General features: G+C 43.6%; 1 protein-coding gene across 1 annotated transcript in view; it reads left to right on the top strand.

Annotated features, from left to right (window-relative positions):
* LOC132571833 (zinc finger protein 227-like) overlaps nt 1-26,489 on the top strand; it is a 46,849-nt gene extending 20,360 nt beyond the window's left edge. Inside the window, exons 5-9 of the mRNA XM_060238627.1 lie at nt 2,936-3,065; nt 3,425-3,615; nt 8,201-8,330; nt 24,490-25,762; nt 25,844-26,489. Of these exons, the coding sequence (XP_060094610.1) occupies nt 2,936-3,065; nt 3,425-3,615; nt 8,201-8,330; nt 24,490-25,762; nt 25,844-26,489 (2,370 nt within the window). The remainder of the gene's footprint in view (nt 1-2,935; nt 3,066-3,424; nt 3,616-8,200; nt 8,331-24,489; nt 25,763-25,843) is intronic.
* Nucleotides 26,490-27,405: the final 916 nt, after the last annotated feature.

Raw genomic sequence — 27,405 nt, 5'->3', positions numbered from 1 at the left:
GTCCACAAGTGGGGCTAGAAGCACTTCCACTGTGCCCCCACCCAAGCACCAAGAATACAGAGCATCACTGCCCCAGAGAGTTCCAACAATCTCTCTCTCTCGGCTTGACTTCGCAAACGAAGATTTAAGAAGGGTGCGATAGTCCACGTCTGCTGCAGACTCGCTGGTGGCTGACAAGACCAATGCGGGTTCCAACAATACGCTGTGGCTAATAGATACTGATGGATTTCTGCTCCATATATTTATCCAATCCACTCTTAAAAGTTCGGTGTCTTGCCTTGGGGCATGATGTAGTAAAGCAAGCAACACATAAATTATTAAACGGGCGTAATTACGCTGCTGTGTCGTCACAGTTTGACGACCACTTCTCTGCATTCCCCCCCCCCCGGGGTCTGGCTGTTTCAGGGGACTACATTTCCCAGAAGGCCTTGCGAGACCCAGAGAAGTCAGCCCTGCCTTTTCCATGCGGACAGCCGCGGAGGGTTTTTAAAATAGTTAAGGCGGCAAAGCAAAGTTGGGAGCCATGGAATTTCGCAGCGTTACTCGTCTTCCTCCTTTGCCTCGGCTGGAGGGAGAATCCGGAGTCTGCACCTTTGCAGGAAAGGTGAGTTGAGGGTTTCCGAAAAGAGATCATTTGCAAGGAGGGAAGTGGAAGCCGAGGGAGAGGGAGCAGAGAGGCTTCCCCGGGCGAGATTAGCAGAATGTGGGTGCGCTTTTTCCAGCCCCTCCAGTATCTTCCCTGCAGCCAGGCTGGGCTTTTCTTCTTCACGCCGTCCTGGACGGACCCCCGGCCTGACCCAGCAGGGAACTTCCTCGTCTGCTCTTCCCGGGCCCTCTTCGCTGCCTAGGGTTGCCAAGTCCAATTCAAGAACTATCTGGGGACTTTGGGGGTGGAGCCAGGAGACATTGGGGGTGGAGCCAGGTTGTGACAAGCAAAATTGAACTCCAAAGGGAGTTCCGGCCGTCACATTTCAAGGGACTGCGCACCTTTTAAATTGCCTTCCCCCATTTGAAATAATGGAGGATAGGGGAACCTTCTTTGAGGGCTTCTAGAATTGGACCCCCTGGTCCAAACCTTTTGAAACCTGGAGGGTCTTTTGAGGAGAGGCACCGGATACTATGCTGAGAATTTGGTGTTTCTACCTCAAAAAACAGCCCCCACTGAGACCCAGATACACACGGAACAATTCTCCATTTACCCTATGGGAATTGGTCTCCATAGGGAATAATGGAGTGTCCAGCGGACATCCCCCCCCCCTTTCTGATGACCCTGAAGAAGAAGAAGAAGATATTGGATTTATATCCCGCCCTCCACTCTGAAGAGTCTCAGAGCGGCTCACAATCTCCTTTACCTTCCCCCGCCCCCCCCACAACAGACACCCTGTGAGGTGGGTGGAGCTGGAGAGGGCTCTCACAGCAGCTGCCCTGAAGCAGGGGAGGGTCACCTTTTGCTCTCTCTGGTGAACGATTCCAATGAGCATCACTCTCCAGAAGTGCCCTGAACTGGAAAGGGGTCTAAAGGTTCCTTTAGTGAAGGCGAGAATGAACTTCCTTCTCCCTGTCTGGGCTGCTTCCACCTTCCTGCCTTCTTGGGAGTCACCCCTCCCTTCTATTACCAATTGCTAGAGGGGTTTTTCTGGGGTCTGTCTGGACCAGGATATGCCCAGTCCCCTAATTTTTGCCATTGCAGCTCTCCCTCAGTCATCCTGAACCCAACGTTGAGGCTCCTAGTTTGCATTTTGTTGTGGATAAATTATCTCCCCTCGCCCTCCAATTTAGGGATTTTTCTGCAAGATGTTTATCTTGGTTCTATGAAATTGAAATTCTGTTGAGTTGATGCAGCAGTCGCTTGTGTGCAGTTCAACGGCTTGCTGTGCAAATCGCAGTCATTCCACAAGACCCCGCTGCCTGCCTGTCACCTTCCTTGCTCACCTGCCGCTTTTCTCACTCACCCGCCCTGCAGCCCCCCCCTAAATTTTGATCCCCCCCCAATCTAAAATTTTCTGGCTACGGGCCTGCACAAATACCTGGAAAGGTCTCTGAGGTGGCCCATTTTTGGTGGCTGTTAAGTGCCCTGCCTCTCTCCTCTGTGAAGCCCAGAGGATCACACAGGCTGGAATGAGGAGGCCTTGGGTTTGTTCAGAAAAAAATAGAACACAATGCATGATGAGCTTAAATAGGCCACTTTATGTTTACTGAACCGGACATAATGTAGAGTAACAGAGAAAGCTTTTTGGCATTGCAGCTCTCCCTCAGTCATTCTGAACCCGACGTTTTTTAGCCTCCGGCTCACACATTTCTGTTTTAGCTCAGGAAAAAGGGCCCCAGAGCAAACTAATTTATGCGGTAGCTCACAATTTTAATGCCAGTAACACACAAAGTAGTAGTAGAAGAAGAATTGCAGATTTATATCCCGCTCTTCTCTCTGAATCAGAGACTCAGAGTGGCATACAATTTCCTATATCTTCTCCCTCCACAACAGACACCCTGTGAGGTGGGTGGGACTGAGAGGGCTCTCACAGCAGCTGCCCTTTGAAGGACAACCTCTGCCAGAGCTATGGCTGACCCAAGGCCATTCCAGCAGGTTCAAGTGGAGGAGTGGGGAATCAAATCCAGTTCTCCCAGATAAGAGTCCATACACTTAACCACTACACCAAACTAGAATCTTTGCTCGCAAGACTCCACAGCTTAGAGGGTGCATTGGCCAAAACTATCACCCCTCCCCAGTCATTGGAAAAATTGTTGTCCACAAAACCGGTCCCTGGTGCCAAAAAGGTTGGGAACCAGTGTTTTAAACAACTGAGTGGGTGATGGGAGCCTGCTCTCTTCTTAAAACCTTCGGTGGGGTAGGGCGGGATATAAATCGAATGAAATAAAAATAAAAACCGCAGGGACTGAAATAAATGATCAAGTGGGCCATCTTTTCCCTTTTCAGAGATCCCAAGTATCCTTTGAGGAGGTAGCTGTTTCCTTCACGGAGGAGGAATGGGCTCTGCTGAATACAGGCCAGAGAAAGGTCTTCTGGGAAGTGATGGAGGAAAATTACGAGATGGTGGCCTCTCTGGGTAAGGCTCGTTCTCCTTTTTATTATGAACATGGCAGAGGAGGGAGGGGGTGGCATCTTCCTTTGACTGTTTTGGATTTAAGAACGCATTTCCACACTGTTTTCTTTTTGTTCTTTTGATACACAGCTTCCCCTCAGTGACAAGATGTTGCTAGGGTAGGAAGTGTAAAGGCTTTGGGTCACTGCTATGATATAAATTTTCTGTTGATCTGAAGCAGTTGGGTTGATAATAGAAAAAAGAAAATTTATTCATGTACACAAGAAGCTGCCCCTGGTAGTGACAAATGAGCAAAAGGTCCCTTCTGTTCTATGTTCCCAAATATTTAGTTGCTTTATTCTGTTTGGGTGTTGCTGTTGCAGGGGACTACATTTCCCAGAAGGAACTGCAAGCTTCAAAAGGATCATCCCTGCTTTTTCCAGGTGACCAGGGCATGGTTTTTCCTCAAGAAGGATGCAGAAGTGTATGGGATCTGCAGTTCCACAGGGCCTCCCTTCTTTCCTGTTTCCCCCGGCTGGAGGGAGAATTTGGGTTTTGCGAGTCTGCAGGAAAGGTGAGTTTCATCAGCAGCTGTTGGTCAAGAGCAGAGGAGGGAGAGAAAATATGTAAGAGGAGTGGAGGAGGAAGAGCTGGCCAGCGGGTGCATCAGGGGAGAGGATTCAGGGTCAGATCTGTGTTGTGGAGGTTGGGTATTTGTGTGTTCATCTCCTTGTATGTGTCCCCTACAACCAGCCTGGGCTTCTTTTTATTCTTAACACCCAGATGGACCCCTGGTCTAATCTAGCTGGGTTCATTGCCAGTTCTATTCTGCCAGTTTGGTATAGTGTTTAAGTGCGCGGACTCTTATCTGGGAGAACTGGGTTTGATTCCCCACTCCTCCACTTGCAGCTGCTGGAATGGCCTTAGGTCAGCCATAGCTCTTGCAAGCGTTGTCCTTGAAAGGGCAGCTTCTGTGAGAGCTCTCTCAGCCCCACCTACCTCACAGGGTGTCTGGTGTGGGAGGGCAGGGAAGGTAAAGGAGATTGTGACCACTCTGAGATTCAGAGTATAGAGTGGGATATAAATCCAATATCATCTTCTTTTTTTCTGTGCTCTGTGGGCTAGCACCAAAAGACACATTGGGCCATGTTTTGCTCCTGTGATGGAAGTACTTTAAACACCTATAGTTGATTCATCTGGAGCAGGGGTTCTTCACCTGGAAGAGGTTACTGGGGGCCCTTGAACATGAATGGGAAACAATTTTCATCTTCATTTTCCCTACGCTTTCACTGAAAGTTAGCATTTCCTTTGATTATGACTGTTGGCAGCAAACCACAGTTGTTATGAAAGCAGTGTTCCCTCTAAGCTGAGTTAGTGTGAGCTAGCACATAGATTTTCAGCCTCCAGCTCACACCTTTTTTTTCTTCGCTCAGGAAAAGTGGCCCCAGACCACACTGATTTATGCAGTCGCTCACAGCTTTAATGCCAGGAGCTCACAACTTTTAATACCAGAAGCTCCCAAAATAGCATTTTTGCTCACAAGACTCTGCAGCTTAGAGGGAACATTGCATGGAAGTGCTTGTGATGTCACCAATGGAAATGAGATATTTCCATATCACATGAAGGTGTTGCAGATATCTTGAAATATCATTTACACTGATTTAAAAACATTCTCACGAGGGGTCTATGCTCTTCACTGGAATGCCAAAGAGGTCCATGGTGCAAGAAGGGTTAAGGCCCCCTGCTCTAGAGAGTGATTCCAATATGCGTCTCCCTCAAGAAAGATCTCTGAACTGGAAACCCCAAGGATCACATTGCTTTGTTAGGTTAAAAATGTACAAAAGCTATTGAGGAGGAATCGGCATGGACTGTGTAAGGGGAGATCTTGTCTCATTAACCTGTTAGAGTTCTTTGAGGGGATGAACAAACATGTGGACCAGGGTGACCCAATAAATGTTGTTTGCCTAGACTTCCGGAAAACACTTGATAAAGCTCCTCATCAAAGACTCCAAAGTAAACTCAGCAGTCACGGGATAAGAGGACAAGTCCTCTTGTGGATTAACAACTTGTTAATTAACAGGAAATAACCTGGCCCTAACCTGGTAGAATCAGCTCCCTATGGAGATCAGGCCCTACCTGGCTTGTTAGTCTTTCGTAGGGCCTGTAAAACAGAGCTGTTCCGCCAGGCTTTTGGATGAGGTGGCAGGCATCTACTTGATAGCTCGGTTGGCCCCCCCTGTGGTATCACACAGTGCTACCACACTACTACATCACTCCGTTGGACCATCTTGCTGTACTACTAACTCGTTATTGTAATTTGTTGTGATTCATTGATGTACTCTGCCCTGAGCCCCCATGGGAGAATGGGCGAAATATAAATAAATTAATAATAATAATATTAACAACAACAAAGAGTGCATCTAAATGGGTAGTTTTCACAGTGGAGAATGGCAAACAGTGGGGTGCCACCAGGGTCAGTACAAGTTCCAAAGCTTTTTAACATCTTCAGTAATTATTTGGAGTTAGCAATGGCTGAGTTTTCAGATGACACTAAATTGCTGTAAGGGACCACAGAAATACCCAAACAATATCTAGGCGTCAAAAGGGGTAAACACTGGAGTTTTTTAGCCCCTCAAACAAACCAGTTATCAGCCACACACTGGCTGGACCCAAGTCGAGAAGGTAATAGCTATTTTAAGGCTTTACAGTGAGTACCTGTGTTGTGGTGAGTGAGTGCTGTTGTTAAAGAAACATATCATAATTATTCATGGTGGTCAGCACCAGGGAGGACTCGACTGAAACCTTTATTAGGCATTTGTTCATTATAATCTGGATAATAACAAATAGGAGGCAGTTATATTATCACCAGGGAGGATTGTGAGGCTCTCCAGAGCAATCTTTTGAGGCTGGACAAGTGAGCATCAACGTGGCAAATGAGGTTCAATGTGGGCAAGTGCAAAATAATGCATACCGGAGCCAGAACCCTAACTATGAATACGCACGGATGGGGTCGGAACTTGGGGAGGCTGACCAGGAGAGAGATCTTGCAGTTGTGGTAGAGAACTCACTGAAAATGTTGACTCAGTGCGCTACTGCAATATAAATGGCTGGGGATTATTACAAAGGGAACTGAGACGAAATTAGCCAGAAGAAGACTGCAGATTTATACCCCGCCCGTCTCTTTGAATCAGAGACTCAGAGTGACTTACAATCTCCTACATCTTCTCCCCACACAACAGACACCCTGTGAGGTGGGTGGGACTGAAAAGGCTCTGAAAGCAGCTGCCCTTTCAAGGACAACTCCTACGAGAGCTATGGGTGACCCAAGGCCATCCCAGCAGCTGCAAGTAGAGGAGTGGGGAATCAAACACGGTTCTCCCAGATAAGAGTCCGCACACTTAACCACTACACCAAACTGGCTCTGCGTAAATCAATGGTGCAGCCTCATTTGGAATACTGTGTACAGTTCTGGTCACTGCAACTCAAAAAAAGATAGTATAGTGTAGTAACAAAGATAGCATTAGAAAAAGTGCAGAAAAGGCAACGAAAATGATTAAGGGGATGGAACATTTTCCCTATGAAGAAAGATTTAGGGCTCTTTGGCTCGGAGAAATGATGACTGAGGAGCAGACCCGTAGCTATGGGGGGCTCTGGACACTCCACCCAACCCCCCCCTTCCACTTGTATGGCCCCTCCTTTCCCCACAGCCTCCGCTCTCCCTGCGCTCTTGCTTCCCCTGTTTTAGCCTCCCCTGCTCTCCCTGCCGCCCATTTTTGCCTCTCCTGCTCTCCTTGCCACCCATTTTCGCTCTCCCTGCTGCTCTCCCCGTCCTGTTTTTGCCTCCACTGCTCTCCCCACCGCCCTTTTTTGCCTCTCCCACTCTCCCTGCCAATCTTGCTGCCCCGTTTTCGCTTCCCCCTCTCCCTTCTACTCTCACTGCTCCGTTTTTGCCTCTTCCACTCTCCCCACTGCTCTCCCCAGGCTTGCTGCTGCCGCCATTCTCTTTTTAAATTTATTTTTAAAGTGTGTGATGCCATTTTGGGCCCCAGGGCCCCTCCACCTAAAATTTTATTCCCTGGACCCCCCCCCTCCCCACCTTAAATTTTCTGGCTATGGGCCTGCTGAGGAGTGACATGATAGAGGTCTACAAAATTATGGATGGGATAGAGAAAGCAGAGAGAGAAGTACTTTTCTCCCTTTCTCACAAAAGAAGAAATCATTGGGAAATCAATGAACTTAATGAGCCGTAGGTTTAGAACAGATAAAGGGAAATACTTCTTCACCCAGAGAGTAATGAACATGTGGAAATCTCTGCTTCAGGAAGTGGTGGTGGCTGCAAGCAAAGGCAGCTTCAAGAGGGGATTAGATGAACATATGGAGCAGAGTAGAAAAGAGTAAGAGTCCAGGAGCACTTTAAAGACTAACAAAATTTGTGGCAGGAGATGAGCTTTCACAAGTCACTGATCACTTCTTCAGTTGTGGAGCTGAGGTCTATCATTGGCTATTAGTGACAAGGTACAGATGGAGCACTTTTGTCTGGAGCAGGATGCTCTATATTCTTGGTGCTGGGGGGTGGGGGGGAGGCAACAGTGGGAGGGCTTCTAGTGTCCTGGCCCCAGTGGTGGACTCCCTGATGGTCCTTTGGATGCCATGTGACGCCAAGTGCTGGACAGGATGGGCCACTGGACTGACCCATCATGGCTTCTTTTATGTTCTTAAAAATAGAACAAAAGACACATAGACTTTAATTAGACTAGTTCATGTTTAGAGTTGGATGCAATATTTAGAGTAGCACAGAACCCCTCTGCAGATGAAAATGTTTCAAGAAGAAGCAGTCTCTCAGAGCACAATTTCTGTGTATTTCTGGGGTTTAGCATGCAAGGTGGTGTTATGTCAGCCCTATGGTCTATCCCCCCACCCCACTTTTAACTGGCCTCAACACAGAGAAATCTAGTTCCTTCAACAGTCTGAGTTTATGTAACTTGGAGACTTTCAGTATACTATACCTGTCAGAGGCTGAAAAAAACCTATTTCTCTCGCTATCAGCTTGATCCATTGCATCTTTTAATCAGTTAACTGGCCAATGGGATTCTTCTTTCTTTCATGAATAGATAGGGAAAGGAATAGGTGATCAACTTGGCCATGTTTTCCTCTTTCAGAGATCCCGAGTGACCTTTGAGGAGGTAGCCGTGTTCTTCACGTTGAAGGAATGGGCTCTGCTGGATCCAGGCCAGAAGAATCTCTACTGGGATGTAATGAAGGCAAATTATGAGACTGTGGCCTCTCTTGGTAAGGATCTTTTCCCTTCTGTAATGATTATGGAAGAATATGGAGGTGGGGGTGGCATCTTCCTTGAACCTCTTTGATTTCAGGGCACATTTTAATTTGCCTCAGAGGAAAGAACAGAGTTCCCACATTTGGGGATCTTAAAGCTGCTAAGAAAGAAAACAAAATGCGTACATGATGTAAAGAGAAACCTGTTGATGAACAGATGGAGCTCCTGAGGGCACCTGGTTTCTTTGGCCACTGTGTGATACAGAATGTTGGACTGGATGAGCCACTGGCCTGATCCAGCATAGCTTCTCTTATGTTTTCTGATTGGGAGATGTACACAATACCAAGTCAGGTTCCTACTAGGAAATCCCCACGGTTCCTGCTTTATTTTTTGGCCTCTGTATTTTGGCACATCTCACAGAGGTCTGAGAGGAGCACAACAGTGCACAGCAGCTGGAGAAGTTGCTGGGAATTTCTGAGTGTTGGAAGACTTCATTCTGAGCTTGTGGGGCTGCCAAAAATTCTGAGGTGTGATAGCAGGGGAAATGCTGTTTGTTTGGTCTTGTTTGCTCTTGTTTGGTTGAGTGGCTAAAGGAGAAAGAGATTAAGAGTGATTGCTGCTGATTGCTGAGGAGTGACTCTGCCCCACCCTCTTTGCATTTTAAGCTGCGCCTTGCCAAAGGCACGAGCCGAAGGGCGAGAGCTAAAGGGCTCTTGGCCTGTGGCTCTTCGCCTAGGGGCTCCCTAAGGACCAGGAACCCAGATCCCTGATTTCCTTGTTCTCCCCATAAGGTAAGGTAAGGTAAGGTAAGTTGACCCTCCAGAAGGGGAGCCACTTAAACAGACAGCATTTAAAGAGGACTGTATATTTTAATATATATATATATATATCATGAAGATAGAATGCCAGCAGGGGGTTGGGGGCTTTCCAGTGTTTTGCACTGAGCGTCACATGTATGACTATCTGCCCAAAGGACAGAAGTCTTGGGTGTGTGCTCGATGCAAGGAGCTCCTGGTCCTCAGGGAACGGGTTCGTACCCTTGAGGCCGAGGTGACTGCCCTGGAGAAGCAGAGACGGTCAGTTAGGCACTCGGGGAAGACTCTCCGGGGCGTATTAGATGAGCCCCGCTCTGAACGTAGCAGCCCCATTGCTGCCAGAGAGCGTGAGGGTCGAGAGGGAACAGGGCACCGTGCTGAGGATAAGGGGAATGCGCCCTCAGAAGGGACCTCTTCTTTGGTTGGTGAGCGGGAATCCTTTCGCGCCAAGGAACCATCCCTGAGCAAGGGGAGAGGGGGAGTTTTGGTAGTTGGTGATTCGATCCTTAGGCAAGTAGACAGCTGGGTGGCGAAACTGCGTACTGACCTTATGGTGACTTGCCTGCCTGGTGCTAAGGTAGCGGACATTACGCGTGTAGTAGATAGGCTGATAGACAGTGCTGGGAAGGAGCCTGTGGTCGTGGTGCATGTTGGCACCAACGATGTGGGGAAATGCAGTCGTGAGGTCCTGGAGGAAAAATTTAGGCTGCTAGGCGGGAGACTTAAGGCCAGGACCTCCAAGGTAGCCTTCTCAGAAGTGCTACCTGTTCCACGTGCAGGGCAGGAGAGACAGGCACAAATTAGAAGTCTCAATGTGTGGATGAGACGATGGTGTAAGGAGGAAGGGTTTAAGTTTGTTAGGCACTGGGATGCTTTCTGGAACAAGAGGGAGCTGTACAAAAGAGACGGTCTCCACTTGTCCCTGGATGGAACCAGGCTGCTGGCGCTTAAAATCAAAAAGGTGGCAGAGCAGTTTTTAAACTAAATCTTGGGGGAAAGCCGACAGGAGATGAAATGTCTCTGGTTCGGGAGGACTCATCTCAAAGAGATGAAGGGTTGGCTGCTACTTTTCTACCGGGTAACGGACCAGAGTTGTCCACTGTGATGGTGACAAACAGTATGGACTGTCTGCCTGAGTCTCGAGGCGGCAGGAGGAAAGTGGCGGGCCTAACTTGCCTGGGAAATTACAGATGTTTGTATGCAAATGCTAGAAGTGTTCGAAGTAAAATTGGTGAATTGGAATGTTTAGTGTTGGGAGAAAACGTAGACATTGTGGGAATTTCAGAAACTTGGTGGAATGAGGAGAATCAGTGGGGCACGGTGATTCCTGGATATAAGTTATATCGGAAGGATAGGGAGGGAAGGGTTGGAGTGGGGTGGCTCTGTATGTCAGAGAGGATATACAGTCCAGTAAAACTGAGGTCAGAGAATTAGATTCCCTTTTAGAAATGCTTTGGGTTGAAATAGAGGGCCCAAAAGGAAATTTAACTATGGGAGTTTGTTATCGCCCACCAAATCAAAAGAGAGAGGACGATTATAATATGATGGAAGGCTTAAAGATAGCGGCTAAACGTAAAAACTGTGTCGTAATAGGTGATTTTAACTACCCGCAGATTGATTGGGTCAATATGTGTTCTGGTCAAGAGAAAGAGATTGAGTTTCTTGATGCTCTCAATGACTGTGCCATGGAGCAGATGGTCTCAGAACCTACCAGGGGTGGGGCGATCCTGGATTTGGTCCTAAGTAATGCCCAAGACTTGGTGAGAGATGTAAAAGTGATTGCGCCGCTTGTGAGCAGTGACCATAATGTTATTGATTTTACCGTTTGTATAAATAGGGAGTTGCCCAAAAAGACCGCCACAACCATGTTTAACTTTAAAAGCGGTAAATACACTGAGATGAGGAGGCATGTGAGAAGGAAACTGAAAGGAAAGGTAAATATGCTCAAAACCCTTGGGGAAGCTTGGTCACTATTTAAAACTATAATCCTAGAAGCTCAGATAAAATACATACCACAAGTTAGGAAAGGCACAAACAGGCATAAGAAAAGGCCTGCATGGTTAACAAACAAAGTAATGGAAGCTGTAAAAGGTAAGAAGGACTCCTTTAAGCGGTGGAAAACCAGTCCAAGTGAGATTAGTAAAAGGGAACACAGGGTGTGGCAAATCAAATGCAAGACTGTGATCAGGCAGGCAAAAAGGGACTATGAGGAGCATATTGCAAAAAAACATAAAGACCAACAATAATTTTTTTTTCAAATATATTAAAAGTAGGAAACCAGCCAGGGAAGCAGTGGGGCCCTTGGATGACCATGGGGTAAAAGGATTACTGAAGGAGGATAGGGAAATGGCTGAGAAGCTAAATGAATTTTTTGCCTCCGTCTTCACTATGGAAGACGAGAACTTTTTGCCCGCCCCAGAACCACTAATTTTGGAAGGGGTGTTGAAAGACCTGAGTCAGATTGAGGTGACAAAAGAGGAGGTCCTACAACTGTTAGACAAATTAAAAACTAATAAGTCACCGGGTCCGGATGGCATACATCCGAGAGTTCTGAAAGAACTCAAAGTTGAACTTGTGGATCTTCTAACAAAAATCTGTAATCTTTCATTGAAATCTGCCTCCGTTCCTGAGGACTGGAAGGTAGCAAATGTCACCCCCATCTTTAAAAAGGGTTCCAGAGGAGATCCGGGAAATTACAGGCCTGTCAGTCTGACTTCAATACCAGGAAAGTTGGTAGAAACCATTATTAAAGACAGAATGAGTAGGCACATTGATGAACACGGGTTATTGAGGAAGACTCAGCATGGGTTCTGCAAGGGAAGAACTTGCCTCACTAACCTGTTACAGTTCTTTGAGGGGGTAAACAAACATGTGGACAAAGGAGACCCGATAGATGTTGTTTACCTTGACTTCCAGAAAGTTTTTGATAAAGTTCCTCATCAAAGGCTCCTTAGAAAGCTTGAGAGTCATGGAGTAAAAGGACAGGTCCTCTTGTGGATCAAAAACTGGCTGAGTAATAGGAAGCAGAGAGTGAGTATAAATGGGCAGTCTTCGCAGTGGAGGACAGTAAGCAGTGGGGTGCCGCAGGGCTCGGTACTGGGTCCCATGCTCTTTAACTTGTTCATAAATGATTTAGAGTTGGAAGTGAGCAGTGAAGTGGCCAAGTTTGCAGATGACACTAAATTATTCAGGGTGGTGAGAACCAGAGAGGATTGTGAGGAACTCCAAAGGGATCTGTTGAGGCTGGGTGAGTGGGCGTCAACGTGGCAGATGCGGTTCAATGTGGCCAAGTGCAAAGTAATGCACATTGGGGCCAAGAATCCCAGCTACAAATACAAGTTGATGGGGTGTGAACTGGCAGAGACTGACCAAGAGAGAGATCTCGGGGTCGTGGTAGATAACTCACTGAAAATGTCAAGACAGTGTGCATTTGCAATAAAAAAGGCCAACGCCATGCTGGGAATTATTAGGAAGGGAATTGAAAACAAATCAGCCAGTATCATAATGCCCCTGTATAAATCGATGGTGCCGTCTCACTTGGAGTACTGTGTGCAGTTCTGGTCGCCGCACCTCAAAAAGGATATTATAGCATTGGAGAAAGTCCAGAAAAGGGCAACTAGAATGATTAAAGGGCTGGAACACTTTCCCTATGAAGAAAGGTTGAAACGCTTGGGACTCTTTAGCTTGGAGAAACATCGACTGCGGGGTGACATGATAGAGGTTTACAAGATAATGCATGGGATGGAGAAAGTGGAGAAAGAAGTACTTTTCTCCCTTTCTCACAATACAAGAACTTGTGGGCATTCGATGAAATTGTTGAGCAGCCAGGTTAAAACGGATAAAAGGAAGTACTTCTTCACCCAAAGGGTGATTAACATGTGGAGTTCATTGCCACAGGAGGTGGTGGCGGCCACAAGCATAGCCACCTTCAAGAGGGGTTTAGATAAAAATATGGAGCAGAGGTCCATGGGTGGTTATTAGCCACAGTGTGTGTGTATATATAGAATTTTTTGCCACTGTGTGACACAGAGTGTTGGACTGGATGGGCCATTGGCCTGATCCAACATGGCTTCTCTTATGTTCTTATGATGCAGAGTGGCTCTTCTGCAGTCCTTTGTTTGAGTGAGTGAGACTGATGGGAAGAGAGGAGGAAAGGCATTCCTGATTTGACTAGGCCAGAGGAAGGGCCCTTCATCAGTAGTGCAGCTTAAGATCTACCTTTTGAAAGTTCACAGCCCTTGAAATGGGGAGAATCTTCCATTTTAGGGTTGGGAAAGGCCCCTGCCTTCATGGAAAACTCCAGATAAAATCTTGGTGGAGGAGAACAAGAGTGTTAACTGTGAGGACATTGGTAGTTAGGGGAAGAGAAGGAAGGCAAGAGACACTGCACCCCCCCCCCCTTCCAGATGACAAGTGGGGATTTGGGAGGCAGAAGTGCTTTTCCTCCTAACTTTCTGCTCTTCCTTGTGTATAAACAATTTTATTAGTAACATATGGTAGCAGAGTTATATCTACAACTTATATAGAACTTAAAATAAAAGAAAAATCTTCCTACCCCATATCTTACTTTCCTCCCACCCCTCCCTCCATTACTTGACCTCCGCCAGTGTTATTTTTAAAAGAAAAAACAAATATTAAAGGTACCCTTAACTATTAAGAAAAAACAAAAAAAGAACCCCCCTCCAAAAATTATATTCTTATTTTAAAAATCTTAATCATCAAAAATTGTCCAATGTCCTTTTATTTTCCACTCTTTCTCTACGTATCTTCTGAATTTCTTCCACTCGAAATTGAAAAGTTCTAAATCATAGTCTCTTAGTTTTCTTGTTAATTTGTCCATTTCACTCCATGACATAACTTTTGTAATCCAGTCCCATTTTTCTGGTATTTTTTCTTGCTTCCATAACTGCGCATACAATGTCCTAGCAGCTGAGAGCAAGTACCATATTAAAGTTCTATCTTCTTTTGGAAATTTTTCCATTTGTAATCCCAGCAGAAAAGTCTCTGCACATTTCTTAAATTCATATCCCAAGATCTTAGTAATTTCTTGCTGAATCATCTGCCAAAACATTTTAGCCCTTTCACAAGTCCACCACATATGGTAGAAAGAACCTTCATGCTTTTTACATTTCCAGCACCTATCTGGCATCTTATTATTCATCTTTGCTAATTTTTTTGGAGTCATATACCATCTATACATCATCTTAAAACAGTTTTCTTTAATACTATGACATGTTGCGAGTTTCATAGAGTTCTTCCACAAATATTCCCAAGATTCCATCTTTAAACTTTCTGCTCTTCCTTGGCCAGTTCACAGCAGGTTCCAGTGAGAGCCTAGCCAGGCACCCACTCTGCCCATGTCCTCTTTACAGCATCTGCTTGATCTTCAGAGAATCTGAGGAGATTAATGAAGGCCAAGAGGGATTAGGGGGTGGGGTCCCCTTCTCTTTACTCCATTCTGCAGTTCAGAGAATGTTGCTCCAGAAGTTTGGAAATCAAGGCGGTGAACTTTGTCCTCCTTTCTCCCCACCAATGGGAACCCTTCCACTTTCCTTCCCCTGGAAAAACAAAAGGGGGCTTCTGTTTATTGAGCTGAAATCAGAAACATCTGTTCCCCCACCCTGCCATTTGCTGTTATTTTAAAGAACAGAAGAGGCCTGCTGGATCAGTGCATCTAGTCCAGCACTCTGTTTCATACAGTGGCCCACCAGCTGCCCTGGAGTGTCAAAGGAAGAGGGCATGGAGGCTGAACATCGTTTATCTTGATTTCAGTAAGACTTTTTGATAAGGTTCCACACACTATGCTTGTTGACTAGTTGGTAAAACGTGGTTTGGATCCTGTTACCATTAGGTGGATCTGTAACTGGTTGACAGATCGCACTCAAAGAATGCTTGTAAATTATTTATTTATTGGATTTATATTCTGCCCTCCCCACCGAAGCAGGCTCAGGGTGGCTCACAACAATCAAACTAAAATAATAAAACAATAGATAAGCATTAGAGTTTAACAGTTAAACCAAGCCAATAATAACAATTAAATAGTTTAAAACAATTTAAAACGTTTTTGGTGGGGACTTCCTGTTTGGCTGGAAGACAGGCTGCAGCTCCCTAACAGAGGGGGATTTTATTGTCACTGTTCAGGGTATTAAAGACCCGTGAAAAGGTCTATGCCCATTAACCGTAGGCAAGGGTTAATCCAAGACGACGTTCTTTTTCCCTTTAGCTGTTGATATCGATCTGGAGGGGTCAGGGAGCTGTCTCCTTCAGTTCTTGATGTCCGGCGGTACGGGACTTGTCAACCATTATCTGCAGTGATTCTAAAGTCATTAATTTGACTCAAGCCTGTCGGAATCCAAACACTCTAGACGGACTGATTTTAATTGCAAGAAAACGTGAGCCGGGGGAGTTGTGAAGATCTGCAAGGTACATTCATCATTTTTATCTTCACTCTGAGAGACTTTGAATATAATTTAAACACTGAGTGGATTATAAACAGACGAAGGCAAAGCATAATTGAATGAAAAAAAAATCTTTACCTTGTTAAGCTGAGCTCTGTGACTTTGGAAGCGAACAACAGCAAAAGAACTTTAAGATAAGAGAGAATGTTGGCAGTCCGAGGCTAGTGACGCAGAAGGAAGAATAGAGATTTGCCGTGTATATATGCCCACAAACTGTGGAACTTTGAATGAACTGAGCTGAGTGGGGGCATAGTAGAAGAAGAATTCAGCCTGTGAAAATTGGATGCTGCAAAAATAATTGCCTTCAAAGATATTTGAAGAAAAGACATATTGTTTTGGGTTTTTGTGGTTTCGGTTTCTTCATGTAGCTCAAAAAACTGCGAGAACTGGACACGAGATTAGACCAAGCTGTAACAGGAAGTGAAACTAAAAGGGGCTGGACAATAATACAGAGCCTATAAGAATTACAAAAGCTGTGACATCCGACCTTTGAACCAGAAAGGAATTGAGTCCAAGATCAAGAAAGACTAAGAAAGACCTCTCTGGACTGGAACTGTACCATAGAGAAATAACGATTGCCATTTTAAAAGGGAGAAAAACTGTCAAAATTGTTAAAATTCAATATCTTTGCTTAGGAAGAAGGGAGGAAAACGAAATTAGTCTCATCTGAAAGAACTTGTTCTAAGCTATTGGACTGGATGCTAAACTTTATGTGGGGATTTTTTTAAGGTTTGGTGATTTTTTATATGTCAGTAGAAAGAATAACACGTGCAAGAGCCCAATCATTTGATAAGATGCAATCCCAATTTGATGCTCTGGAGGCAAAAATGTTAAAAGCAATGGACAAATTGCATTTGGCAATGAAAAAAGATTTTAAGAAAGAAGTTGGAGATCTTAGGAAAGAGATAGAGGGTTTTAAGGAAGAGACTCAAAATAAAGTGAAGGAGGTAGAGATGAAAGTGGATACACAGGCCTCTGCCTTGCTAAAACTTCAAGAAAAGGTCACAATACACGATTGTAAGTTGATGGAATCACAAGTTCATCTGAGAGGGGTACCTGAAAAGGAAGGGGCAGATTTAAAGGGCTATATGGTGAATATCATCACTGAGTACATAGAAGAAGACCCTGACAAATTTAAGAGTATGTTGGAGGGTGCCTATAGAGTCAACTCAGTTTATGCAAAAAATAAAAACCTGCCAAGAGACATTGTCATAAGACTAGGATCAAAAGAGGTGGCAGAGAAGATTTTGAGCAAAGGGTACCAAAAAGCCTGGGCAATAGAAGGGAGCAGAGTTAAAATAATGAAAGAGCTACCAAGACAAGTGATCAGTGATAGGAAAAAATACAAGAGGCTAACTGACCAGCTACGTGCAGAGGGCACAAGATATAGATGGATAATACTGGAGGGTCTTGGATTTGAACAAAATGGCAAGAGGATAACAATACGAAGCGAACAAGAGATGCATAGCTTTTTTGAAGAAAATAAAGAACCAACATCATAATGGAGTACAAATTACTATCTTGGAATATAAACGGACTAAATTCACCACAGAAAAGGAGAACATTTCATTGGATTAAAAAGCAAAAATGTAATATAATTTGTTTACAGGAAGTTCATATACAACGCAAAGACAGTAAATTTTTGTGGAATAGAAATTTGGGGTTGGAATTTTTTTCACTAGCAGAGCAAAAGAAAAGAGGGGTGGTCTTTTACATCAAAGAACAACTTGAGCCAAAATTAATTTTTAAAGATACAGAAGGAAGATATATTGCTGTTGAGGTGACGATAGAGGCGAAAAAACCGTTATTACTAGGACTTTATGCACCCAATGGAGTGAAAGACAAATTTTTTAAAGACATAAATCGACAAATGGATGAAAGGACATATGATCAGGTATTGATGATGGGAGATTTCAATGGGACAATACAAAATAATCTTGACAGATCAAGTTCAAAGAAGAATGACAAAGAAGGGAAGCTACCCAATTCTTTCTTTGAGTTGATTAAACAGGAAAATTTAGAAGACATTTGGAGAAAGTTCAACCCTGAGGTAAGAGACTATACATTTTTCTCAGCAAGGCATAATTCTTTTTCCAGAATTGACATGTTATGGGGTTCCCAAGGCTTGGGCCTCATAACAAAAAAAATTGAGATTCTTCCAAAGGTTTGGGCGGACCATAATCCAATATGCTGGTCTACAAAATTGCAAAGGAAATCAAGAAGATGGAGAATTAATGAGGATTTACTACAAAATAAAGACATCGTGTCATTCTTAGAAAAGGAGACTGCAGCATTCTTCCAAATAAATGAAACGGAGGATATGGAATTTCAAACAGTATGGGACACTTATAAAGCAGTAATGAGGGGTATATTAATTACATTGAATAATAAAGACAAAAGAGCAAAAGAAGAAAGGCTGTCAGCACTACAAAATGAAATAAATAAAAAAGAAAGGGACTTGAAAAAAAGACCAGGGAAGAAAAAATTAATAAAAGAAATTACGATATTACAATCCCAAGTTAAGCATTTGCTGAATAAAGAATTAGAATGGAATTTAAAAAATTTGAAACAGAAATCGTTTGAAAGTGCGAACAAACCTGGTAAATATTTGGCCTGGCAACTAAAAAAAAAGAAAGAAAATAAGACTATAAATAAAATTATGGCAAATGGGAAAACAATAGTGGATCAAGAAGGAATTAAAAGAGAATTCTTTAAATACTATGCAAAATTATTCAAAGGTGTGAACATAAGTAAAGAAAAAGTGGAAGAGTATCTACGAAATATCCAGGTGGCACCTTTGACGGAATATATGAAAAAGACATTAAATGATCCAATAGAGAAAATTGAAGTAGAAGCAGCAATAAAAGCAATGCAAGAAGGTAAAGCCCCAGGGCCAGATGGATTTACATCAAAATTTTACAAATCTCTTAAGGATGAATTAACACCCAAACTATTGAAGTTGTTAAATACGATAAGAGAAGAAGGGAAAATTCCAAAGACCTGGAGGGAAGCTGTAATTTCTTTGATTCCTAAGGAAGATAAAGATATCAGAAATGTAAAAAATTATACACCAATCTCATTGTTGAATAATGACTATAAGATCTATACAAGAATTTTAGCAGAGCGATTGAAACAATACTTGATCAACTTTATAAACAAAGACCAAGCGGGATTTCTTCCTAAAAGACAAATAAGGGACAATGTAAGAGCTGTTGTTAATGTCATGGAATATTATGAGAAGCACCCAGAAAAAGAAGCGGCCTTATTTTTTGTCGACGCAGAGAAAGCCTTTGACAACTTGAATTGGGACTTTATGTTTGCGGTAATGGAAAAAATTAATCTAGGGGGATAATTTATAAAAATGACAAGAGCAATATATACAGATCAGCATGCAAAACTGTGTATAAATGCAGATCTTACCAAAGAATTGAAAGTGAGTAAAGGAACAAGGCAAGGATGCCCGCTATCACCATTGTTGTTTATAATGACCCTTGAAATTCTGTTACAACAAATTCAAAAAGATGAAGAAATAGAAGGTCTAAAAATCAGAAGATTCTCTTATAAATACAAAGCTTTTGCAGATGATATAGTGTTCATAATGGAGAATCCGATCCAAGTGTCACCATTGCTGTTAGCTAAGATAAAAGAGTACGGAGAATTAGCAGGATTATACATAAATAAGGAGAAATCGAAATTCTTATGTAAAAACATGCAACCAAAGAAAATAAAAGAACTACAAAAGGTGACGGGTTGTGAAGTCACAACCAAAGTTAAGATAACAATGAAGAACATTGATTTATTTAAAAACAATTATGAAAAACTGTGGTGTAAGATGGACAAAGATTTGATGAAATGGAATAAGCTTAACTTGTCTTTACTGGGCAGGATAGCTGCAATTAAAATGAATATTCTGCCAAGGATAATGTATTTGTTTCAAACCATCCCGATTGTAAAAGATGCAAAACAATTTAACAAATGGCAAAGGAAAATTTCTGATTTCATTTGGGCCGGAAAGAAACCAAGGATAAAGATGAAGATCTTAACGGATGCCAAAGAGAGAGGAGGTTTTCAACTTCCCGATCTAAGATTGTATCACGATGCAGTTTGTTTGACATGGATAAAAGATTGGATAATGCTGTTAGACAAAAAACCTTTATGGTTAGAAGCTCACGGAAATAAATTCGGCTGGCACGCGTACATGTACTATGGGAAGAATAAAATGGATGGTTTTTTCTCTCACCACTATGTCAGAAATACTTTACTAAGTACTTGGATAAAATACAAGAAATACGGGGACGAGAGAAAACCGCTATGGATAGTGCCAGCAGAAGTAATAAAAATAACAGCTGAATCCGAAGAAAAAAGAGAAATGTCATATAATCAACTGCTTAAGATTCAAGGAGACAAAATTGAATTAAAATCCTCAGAAGAGCTAAATAACAATTATGACTGGTTTCAAATGCAACAAATTAAAAGCTTGATGGAAAATGACATAAAATCAGAGGGAATTAGACGAGAACAAACAGAACTGGAAAGGGTCTTGCTAGGTGACAATGAAAAATTGATATCAAAAGTATATGTTATTATTGAAATGGTCTACAGAAGAAGAAGTAGTAAAGTCTCAAATGGTCAAATGGGCAATCATTGTGAACAGAGAAATACAAATGGATGCATGGGAGCACCTTTGGAAGAACTCAATGAAGATATCAACTTGTCAAAGTATTAAAGAGAACTGTTTTAAGATGATGTATAGGTGGTATATGACTCCGAAAAAACTGGCTAAGATAAGTAAGAAAATGTCGGATAGATGTTGGAAATGTAAAAAACATGAAGGTTCTTTCTTCCATATGTGGTGGACATGTGAAAAAGCGAAAGAATTCTGGAAGATGATACAACAAGAAATCTCCAAAATTTTGGGCTACGACTTTAAGAAAACTGCAGAGACGTTTTTAATTGGATTACAATTAGAAAAATTTCCAAAAGAAGACAGGACTCTAATTTGGTACCTGCTATCAGCTGCTAGGACATTATACGCGCAGCTTTGGAAGCAAGAAAAAATACCGGAGAAATGGGACTGGACCATGAAAGTTTTATCGTGGTGTGAAATGGACAAACTAACTAGAACACTAAGAGACTATGGGCTTTTTCATACAGTCTATGTATTTCGGTATGGAAGCTGGTCAGTTACTAAACAGTAACGGGTTTCTGCTGGCATTTCAGACAGACCCGATTCAGTAACTGGCTGCTACCGGAATACTCTCACCTTTTCACACACTCCCGGGGCTGTCCCGATAGTGAGGCGTGCCTGAGTCGTTACAAACAAAGAGCAGCTTCTTCCACTTTTCAACCCCTCCTTCTGGGTTGAAATCGCTATGGGGTGCTGTGTGAAATGTCCAGTATCTAACCCGGGAGTGTCACGGCCCGGGTGTGCAGATAAGGAACGCCGGCGGCCGACGTCTGGCAGCTGGCCAGGACTCTGTCAGCCGGCTGGGGAGGAGCACAGGAGTGGTCGTTAAACAGTCCAATTATTTCAACACCGTAAATCAGTCCAGCCGGAGGAGAAGACAGAAAGCTTGGTCGCAGGAATGCAGGGGGTCGGAAGCCAGGAAAAACAACGCCAATTACCTAGGTCAGTCCACAAAGCAAGTCAGAATCCAGAAGTCCAAGGTTCAGGCCGGGTCAGGAGTCACACGGGTTCTTGTAGCAAGCAAGAGGGTGCAGCGTAGTCACGTCCCAGGTAGGTCGTTCGTTGCCAGCACAGTTTGCCTTGGGGTCAGGGCTACAGATATACTGTGCTGGCTTGTTAACTTGTTAATACTCTGGGCTGAGATCTCTCCTCCCACGCATGCGTGCATCTCTCCGTCTGTTCCTGAATTCCTGTCGCCTCCTCTCACGTAACCGGCTTACAGGAGGTGGTGATTCAGGAGGGGATGCACTAGGGCCGGGCGTGGCCTGATCAGTCTCAGGTGGCTCCTGCTCGGAGTTAGCAAGGGCGGGGGCTGAGCTGGGGCCCGGTGTGGCCTGATCAGTTTCAGGTGGCTCCTGCTCTGAGTTGGCAAGGGCGGGGTCTGGGGCAGGCACGACAGGGAGCAGTTTTCGCGCCCTTTTTCGCCCGCCGGCGCGCGCAATCTCCGGCTTTTTTTTTTTTTTTGGAACGTCGGGCTAAGATCGCTATAGCGCTATAGCTATAGCGCTATAGCGGTGTATCACTGAAACCTGGTAAATTATCTCAATAGAGCCTAGCCATCTCTATGGTGCTGCTGTTGTGATACGTTGCTATAGCGCTATAGTGATCTTAGCCCGACGTTCCAAAAAAAAAAAAAAGCTGGAGATCGCGAGCCGGCAGGCAAAAACGGCTGGCGCTGGTGGAAGCGAGATAAGAGCGGAACAGTGTGAAATGGCTCGCTTCAATCACGGAACCCTACCGGAAAAAAAAACGTGTCTGAAAACTCCCATCCCTGTCTCGGATTACTGCAAGCCGCACAATACCGACTCCCTTCCGGTTTCCACTGGTAAGTGTGAAAAGGGCCTAAGATTTAGAGATATTCAAAAGGGAGTGGAGAAAATTTAAAGGATATATGGAGAAAACTTGGAAAGTAAAGAAATACTGGACAATTTTTTAGTAGTAAGAATATATACATTGAACTTTGAGCAGTTAGAAGTGCCTTTAGTATTGATTTTGAATTTATAACCTCGGGGAAGTCAACATTGGAGGGAGGGGGGATGGAAATGTCATATGGGTTAATGCGGGGGGGGGGGAACTAAGAAATAGTTAAGTTTTGTAACCATATGCTACCAATAAATTGTTTAAACACAAAAAAAAACGTTTTTGGTGCTAGTATCATTGATTTCAGTATGTTCAGCCATGTTGGGCGTCCTCTTAAACTGTTATTCAGCTGAAGTCGAAATAATGCTGTTTTACAGGCCTTCCGGAATTGAGCAAGGTCCTGCAAGGCCCTTACTTCTTCTGGAACTTGGTTCCACGAGTAGGGGGCCACAATTGAGAAGGCTCTCTGTAGTAGACTTCAGTCTCACTTCCCTTGGCCTGGGGATCGATAGTAAATTCTGCATCCCGGATCTAAGTACCCTCTGGGGAACATGTGGGGAGAGACGGTCCCTAAAGTAGACAGGTCCTTGGCCATATAGGGCTTTGAACCAGCACCTTGTAACGAATAGGGTATACTACTGGCATGCTATTACTAAATCCGGTATACTATTACTAAATGGTTCCTCATCCTCTTGGAGAGGAGTGACGAGTGAAGTGCCTCAAGGATCTTTCCTGGGACCTGTTTTGTTCAGCATCTTTATAAATGATTTGGATGAAGGAATAGAGGAAATGCTTATTAAATATGCAGATGATACTAAATTGGGAGGGGTTGCAAATACAGTAGAAGACAACAACAAAATACCTTGACAGGCTAAAAAACTGGGCTAAAACAAATAGAATAAATTTTAACAGGGATAAATGTAAAGTTCTGCATTTACGTAGGAAAAATCCAATGCATGGTTATAGGATGGGGGAGACTTGTCTTAGCAGTAGTATGTGCGAAAAGGATCTAGGGGTTTTAGTGGACCATACGCTGATACGCTTAGTGGACCATACGCAGTGTGATGCGGTGGCTAAAAAAGGCAAATGCAGTGTTGGGCTTTATCAACAGAAGTATAGTGAAGTGATGGTATTGCTTTACTCTGCTCTGGTAAGACCTCACCTGGAGTATTGTGTTCAGTTTTGGGCACCACATTTTAAGAAGGATATAGACAAGCTGGAAGAGGTCCAGAGAAGGGCGGCAAAGATGGTGAGGGGTCTGGAGACCAAGTCCTATGAAGAAAGGTTGAAGGAGCTGGGGATGTTTAGCCTGGAGAGGAGGCGGCTGAGAGGTGATATGATCACTGTCTTCAAGTCCTTGAAGGGCTGTCATCTAGAACAGGGATCCCTGGGCCGCGGACCACTACCGGTCCACCGCCTGTCTGCAAGTGGGCCACAAAGTCTGGCACCCCCCCACCACCACCACAAAGTAACATATATGTATGTATATATATATATGTATGTATGTTAAGCAGGGACTACCCTGGCAAGTTTTTGGGTGCATATTAGGCCACACACCCAGATGTAGGGCCCTGTAAGCTCTTGGAGGATTGGCTACATCAGATGGGTGTGGCCCAATATACAAAGGAGTTCCTGCTACAAAAAAAGCCCTGTAGCTGAGTATATGTTTCCAGGTTCTAAATCCCCTGACGGGATCCTCGGCTCAAAGATCTACATGCCAGTCCAGAAGGTCAGGCAAAAAAATGTCTTTATTATTGCAGAGAAGTGGAAGTGACCTCTAATAACAGTACTTAAGCAGGCAAGTCCACAAGGAACAACAAATCAATTAAAATCAGGGAAAAGTTATCCAGACTTCAAAGGCAGGGGAGTTTCCTACCCAAAAAGATGTCTGTGATCACTCCTTTCCTTTCCCCCTCCTGCTTGGCTTTAGTCTGAAGGAGAAAACATTAACTCGCTGCCCCTTCCTCCCTTGGTGCAGCTGTTAAGAACATAAGAGAAGCCATGTTGGATCAGGCCAATGGCCCATCCAGTCCAACACTCTGTGTCACACAGTGGCCAAAAAAGAAAGGAGGTTCACAAGTGGGGCTAGAAGCCCTTCCACTTTTAATTAAGGTGACTCAGCAGCTCTGGCAAGATGAAAGCCGAACCATTCTGCAACTTCTTGTTAGGTCAGTGCTCTGCTTTTAGTTCATTGGAATTTCTGTTTTGGGCCTGAACTAGTCTCTTCCTTTCACTGAGGTTTTTGCAGACTCTGGGTTCTCATTGTAGAAAATACCATTGGCTACACACTTTATGAGTTAACTGGCTTTTGTACCCTTTTGATTCTTACTGGATTTCTGTCTCTCTCCTGCAGTTCAAGATGTGAGGAAAACGGATCATGAGATGGAATCGGGAATGAGAATTGTGGGGAAAAGCAGCAGTCTGCAGGTGGAAGCAAAATCTGGGGATCAAGTGGGACCAGAGAGACATTACAGAAGAAAAAGGAAAGAAAAACAGATACAAAGAACAGAATTGGTGCCCTGTCAGAGCAAAAATAAGCCTGGGGTCTCAGCCCAAGATGGAACAGACAATAGAAGGAGAAGGCCTAATAGTGCTATGAACCAAAAAGGGTTCCACAGCAAAGGCAGTGTTAAAACATATCAGAACATTACAACATGCTGGAAAAGGTATAAATGTGTGGAATGTGGAATGTGCTTCCATTGGAGTAGTGCAAGAAGTAGGCATCAAAGAATTCACACAAAGGAAAAGCCTTATAAATGCTTGGAATCTGGAAACAGCTTCCATTACAGTAATAGATTAACTTGCAAGCGAATGATTCATACTGGGGAGAAGCCACATAAATGCTTGGAGTGCAAAAAGTGTTTCTCTCAAAACTGTGAACTAACTTTACATCAAAGGATTCATTCAGGAGAGAAGCCATATGAATGCTTGGAATCTGGAAAACGTTTCTATGAAAATGGACTCCTAAAAGCTGATCAAAGCATTCATACTAGGGAGAAGCGATATAAATGCTTGGAGTATGGAAAGTGCTTCTTTGGGAATGGACCCCTAAAAGCATATCAAAAGGCTCATACTGCGGAGAAGCCATATAAATGCTTAGACTGTGGAAAGTGCTTTTCTCAGAATAGCAGCCTAAGAATACATCAAAATATTCACACAGGGGAGAAGCCATATAAACGCTTAGAGTGTGAAAAGAGCTTTTCTCAGACTAGCGACCAAAGAATGCATCAAAAGATTCACACAGGGGAGAAGCCATATAAATGCTTAGAGTGCGGGAAGTGTTTTTCTCGGAATGACAGCCTAAAAATACATCAAAAGATTCATAATGGGGACAGGTCACATAAATGTTTGGAGTGTGGAAAGTGCTTCTCTCAGAGTGGTATCTTAAGAAAACATCAAAGGATCCATACTGGGGAGAAGCCATATAAATGCTTGGAGTGTGGAAGGTGCTTCCCTTACAGTAGCAGCCTAAGAACACATCAAAGGATTCATACAGGTGAGAAGCCATATAAATGCTTGGAGTGTGGGAAGTGTTTCTCTGAGAATGGCCACCTAAAAATACATCAAAGAATTCATAGTGGGGAGAAGCCATATAAATGCTTGGAGTGTGGAAAGTGTTTCTGCAGCAGTAGTTCCCTAAACAAACATCAAAAGATTCACAGTGAAGAGAAATATAAATGCTTGGAGCCTGGAAAGTGTTTTTCTCAGAATGGTGAGCTAACTACACATCAAAAGATCAATACAGGGAAGAAACCATATAAATGCTTAGACTGTGGAAAGTACTTTTCTCGAAGTTATAGTCTAAGAATACATCAAAGGATTCATAGTGGGGAGAAGCCATATAAATGCTTGGAATGTGGACAGAGCTTTTCTCGGAATGACAGCCTAAGATCACACCAGACGATTCACACAGGGAAGAAACCATATGAATGTTCGGACTGTGGGAAGTGCTTCTCTGGGAATGGAGCCTTAAAAGCACATCAAAGGATTCATACCGAGGAGAAGCCATATGAATGTTTGGACTGTGGGAAGTGCTTCTCTGGGAATGGACCCTTAAACGTACATCAAAGGATTCATACTGGGGAGAAGCCATATAAATGCTTGGAGTGCGGAAAGTGCTTCTCTCAGAGTGGTGACCTAAGGACACATCAAAGGATTCATACTGGGGAGAAACCATATGAATGCTTGGAGTGTGGAAAATGCTTCTCTCAGAATTGGAGCCTAACTGTGCACCAAAGGAATCATTCAGGGGAGAAGCCATATAAATGCTTGGAGTGTGGAAAGTTCTTTTCTCGGAATGACAGGCTAAGATCACACCAGAAGATTCACACAGGGAAGAAGTTATATGAGTGAAAGTGCTTCTTTGGGAATGGATCTCTAAAAGCACATCAAAATATTCATACTGGGGAGAAGCCATATAAATGCTTGGAGTGTGGAAAGTGCTTTTCTTGGAATGACAGGCTAAGAGTACACCAGAAGATTCACACAGGGGAGAAACTATAAAAATGCTTGGAGTGCAGAAGGTGCTTCTCTCAAAATGGCAGCCTAACTACACATCAAATTATTGACAAACCGTATAAATGCTTGGAGTGTGGAAAATGCTTATCTGAGAATGGAACTCTAAAAGCACAGCAAAAGATTCATGAAGAGGAGAAGCCATATAAACGCTTGGAATGTGAAGAGTGCTTCCCTCACAGTAGCCACCTAAGACACATCAAAAGATTCATTCTGGTGAGAAGCAATGTTCCCTCTAAGCTGCAGAGTCTTGTGAGCAAAAATTCTACTTTGTGAGCTACTACTATTAAAGTTGTGGGCTACTGGCATTAAAGTTGTGAGTTGCTGCATAAATTATTGTGCTCTGGGGCTGTTTTTCCTGATCTAAGACCAAAATGTGTGAGCTGGAGGCTAAAAATCTGTGCGCTCACTCACACTAACAACTTAAAAGGAACACGCCCTGAGCCACCTCGGCGGGAAGGGCGGGATATAAATCATAAAATAAATAAATAAATAAAATAAAATAAACACTGGTGAGAAGCGGAATAAATGCTCAAAATGTGAGAAGTGCTTCTGTTGGAGTGGCTGTCAAGAAAATGGATCCTGCAGTTCAATGTTTTGTTTGCGTTGAAACATTCCTTCAGGCTTCGTATCAAAACCTAGGCCTCTGAAACATAGGGGAAGTGGTGAAAGAGAAACATCTGGGGGGTTTCTTGAGAAACCTGGCAAGCCTGACTTGGTGTATTCGAATAACAGTGACAAGCAGCTATGCTAT

The sequence above is a fragment of the Heteronotia binoei genome, chromosome 5 (genome assembly GCF_032191835.1).
Source record: "Heteronotia binoei isolate CCM8104 ecotype False Entrance Well chromosome 5, APGP_CSIRO_Hbin_v1, whole genome shotgun sequence".
NCBI lineage: Eukaryota > Metazoa > Chordata > Lepidosauria > Squamata > Gekkonidae > Heteronotia > Heteronotia binoei.
Note: the sequence above shows the minus strand (reverse complement) of the source record. Positions and strands in the feature narration are given on the sequence as shown.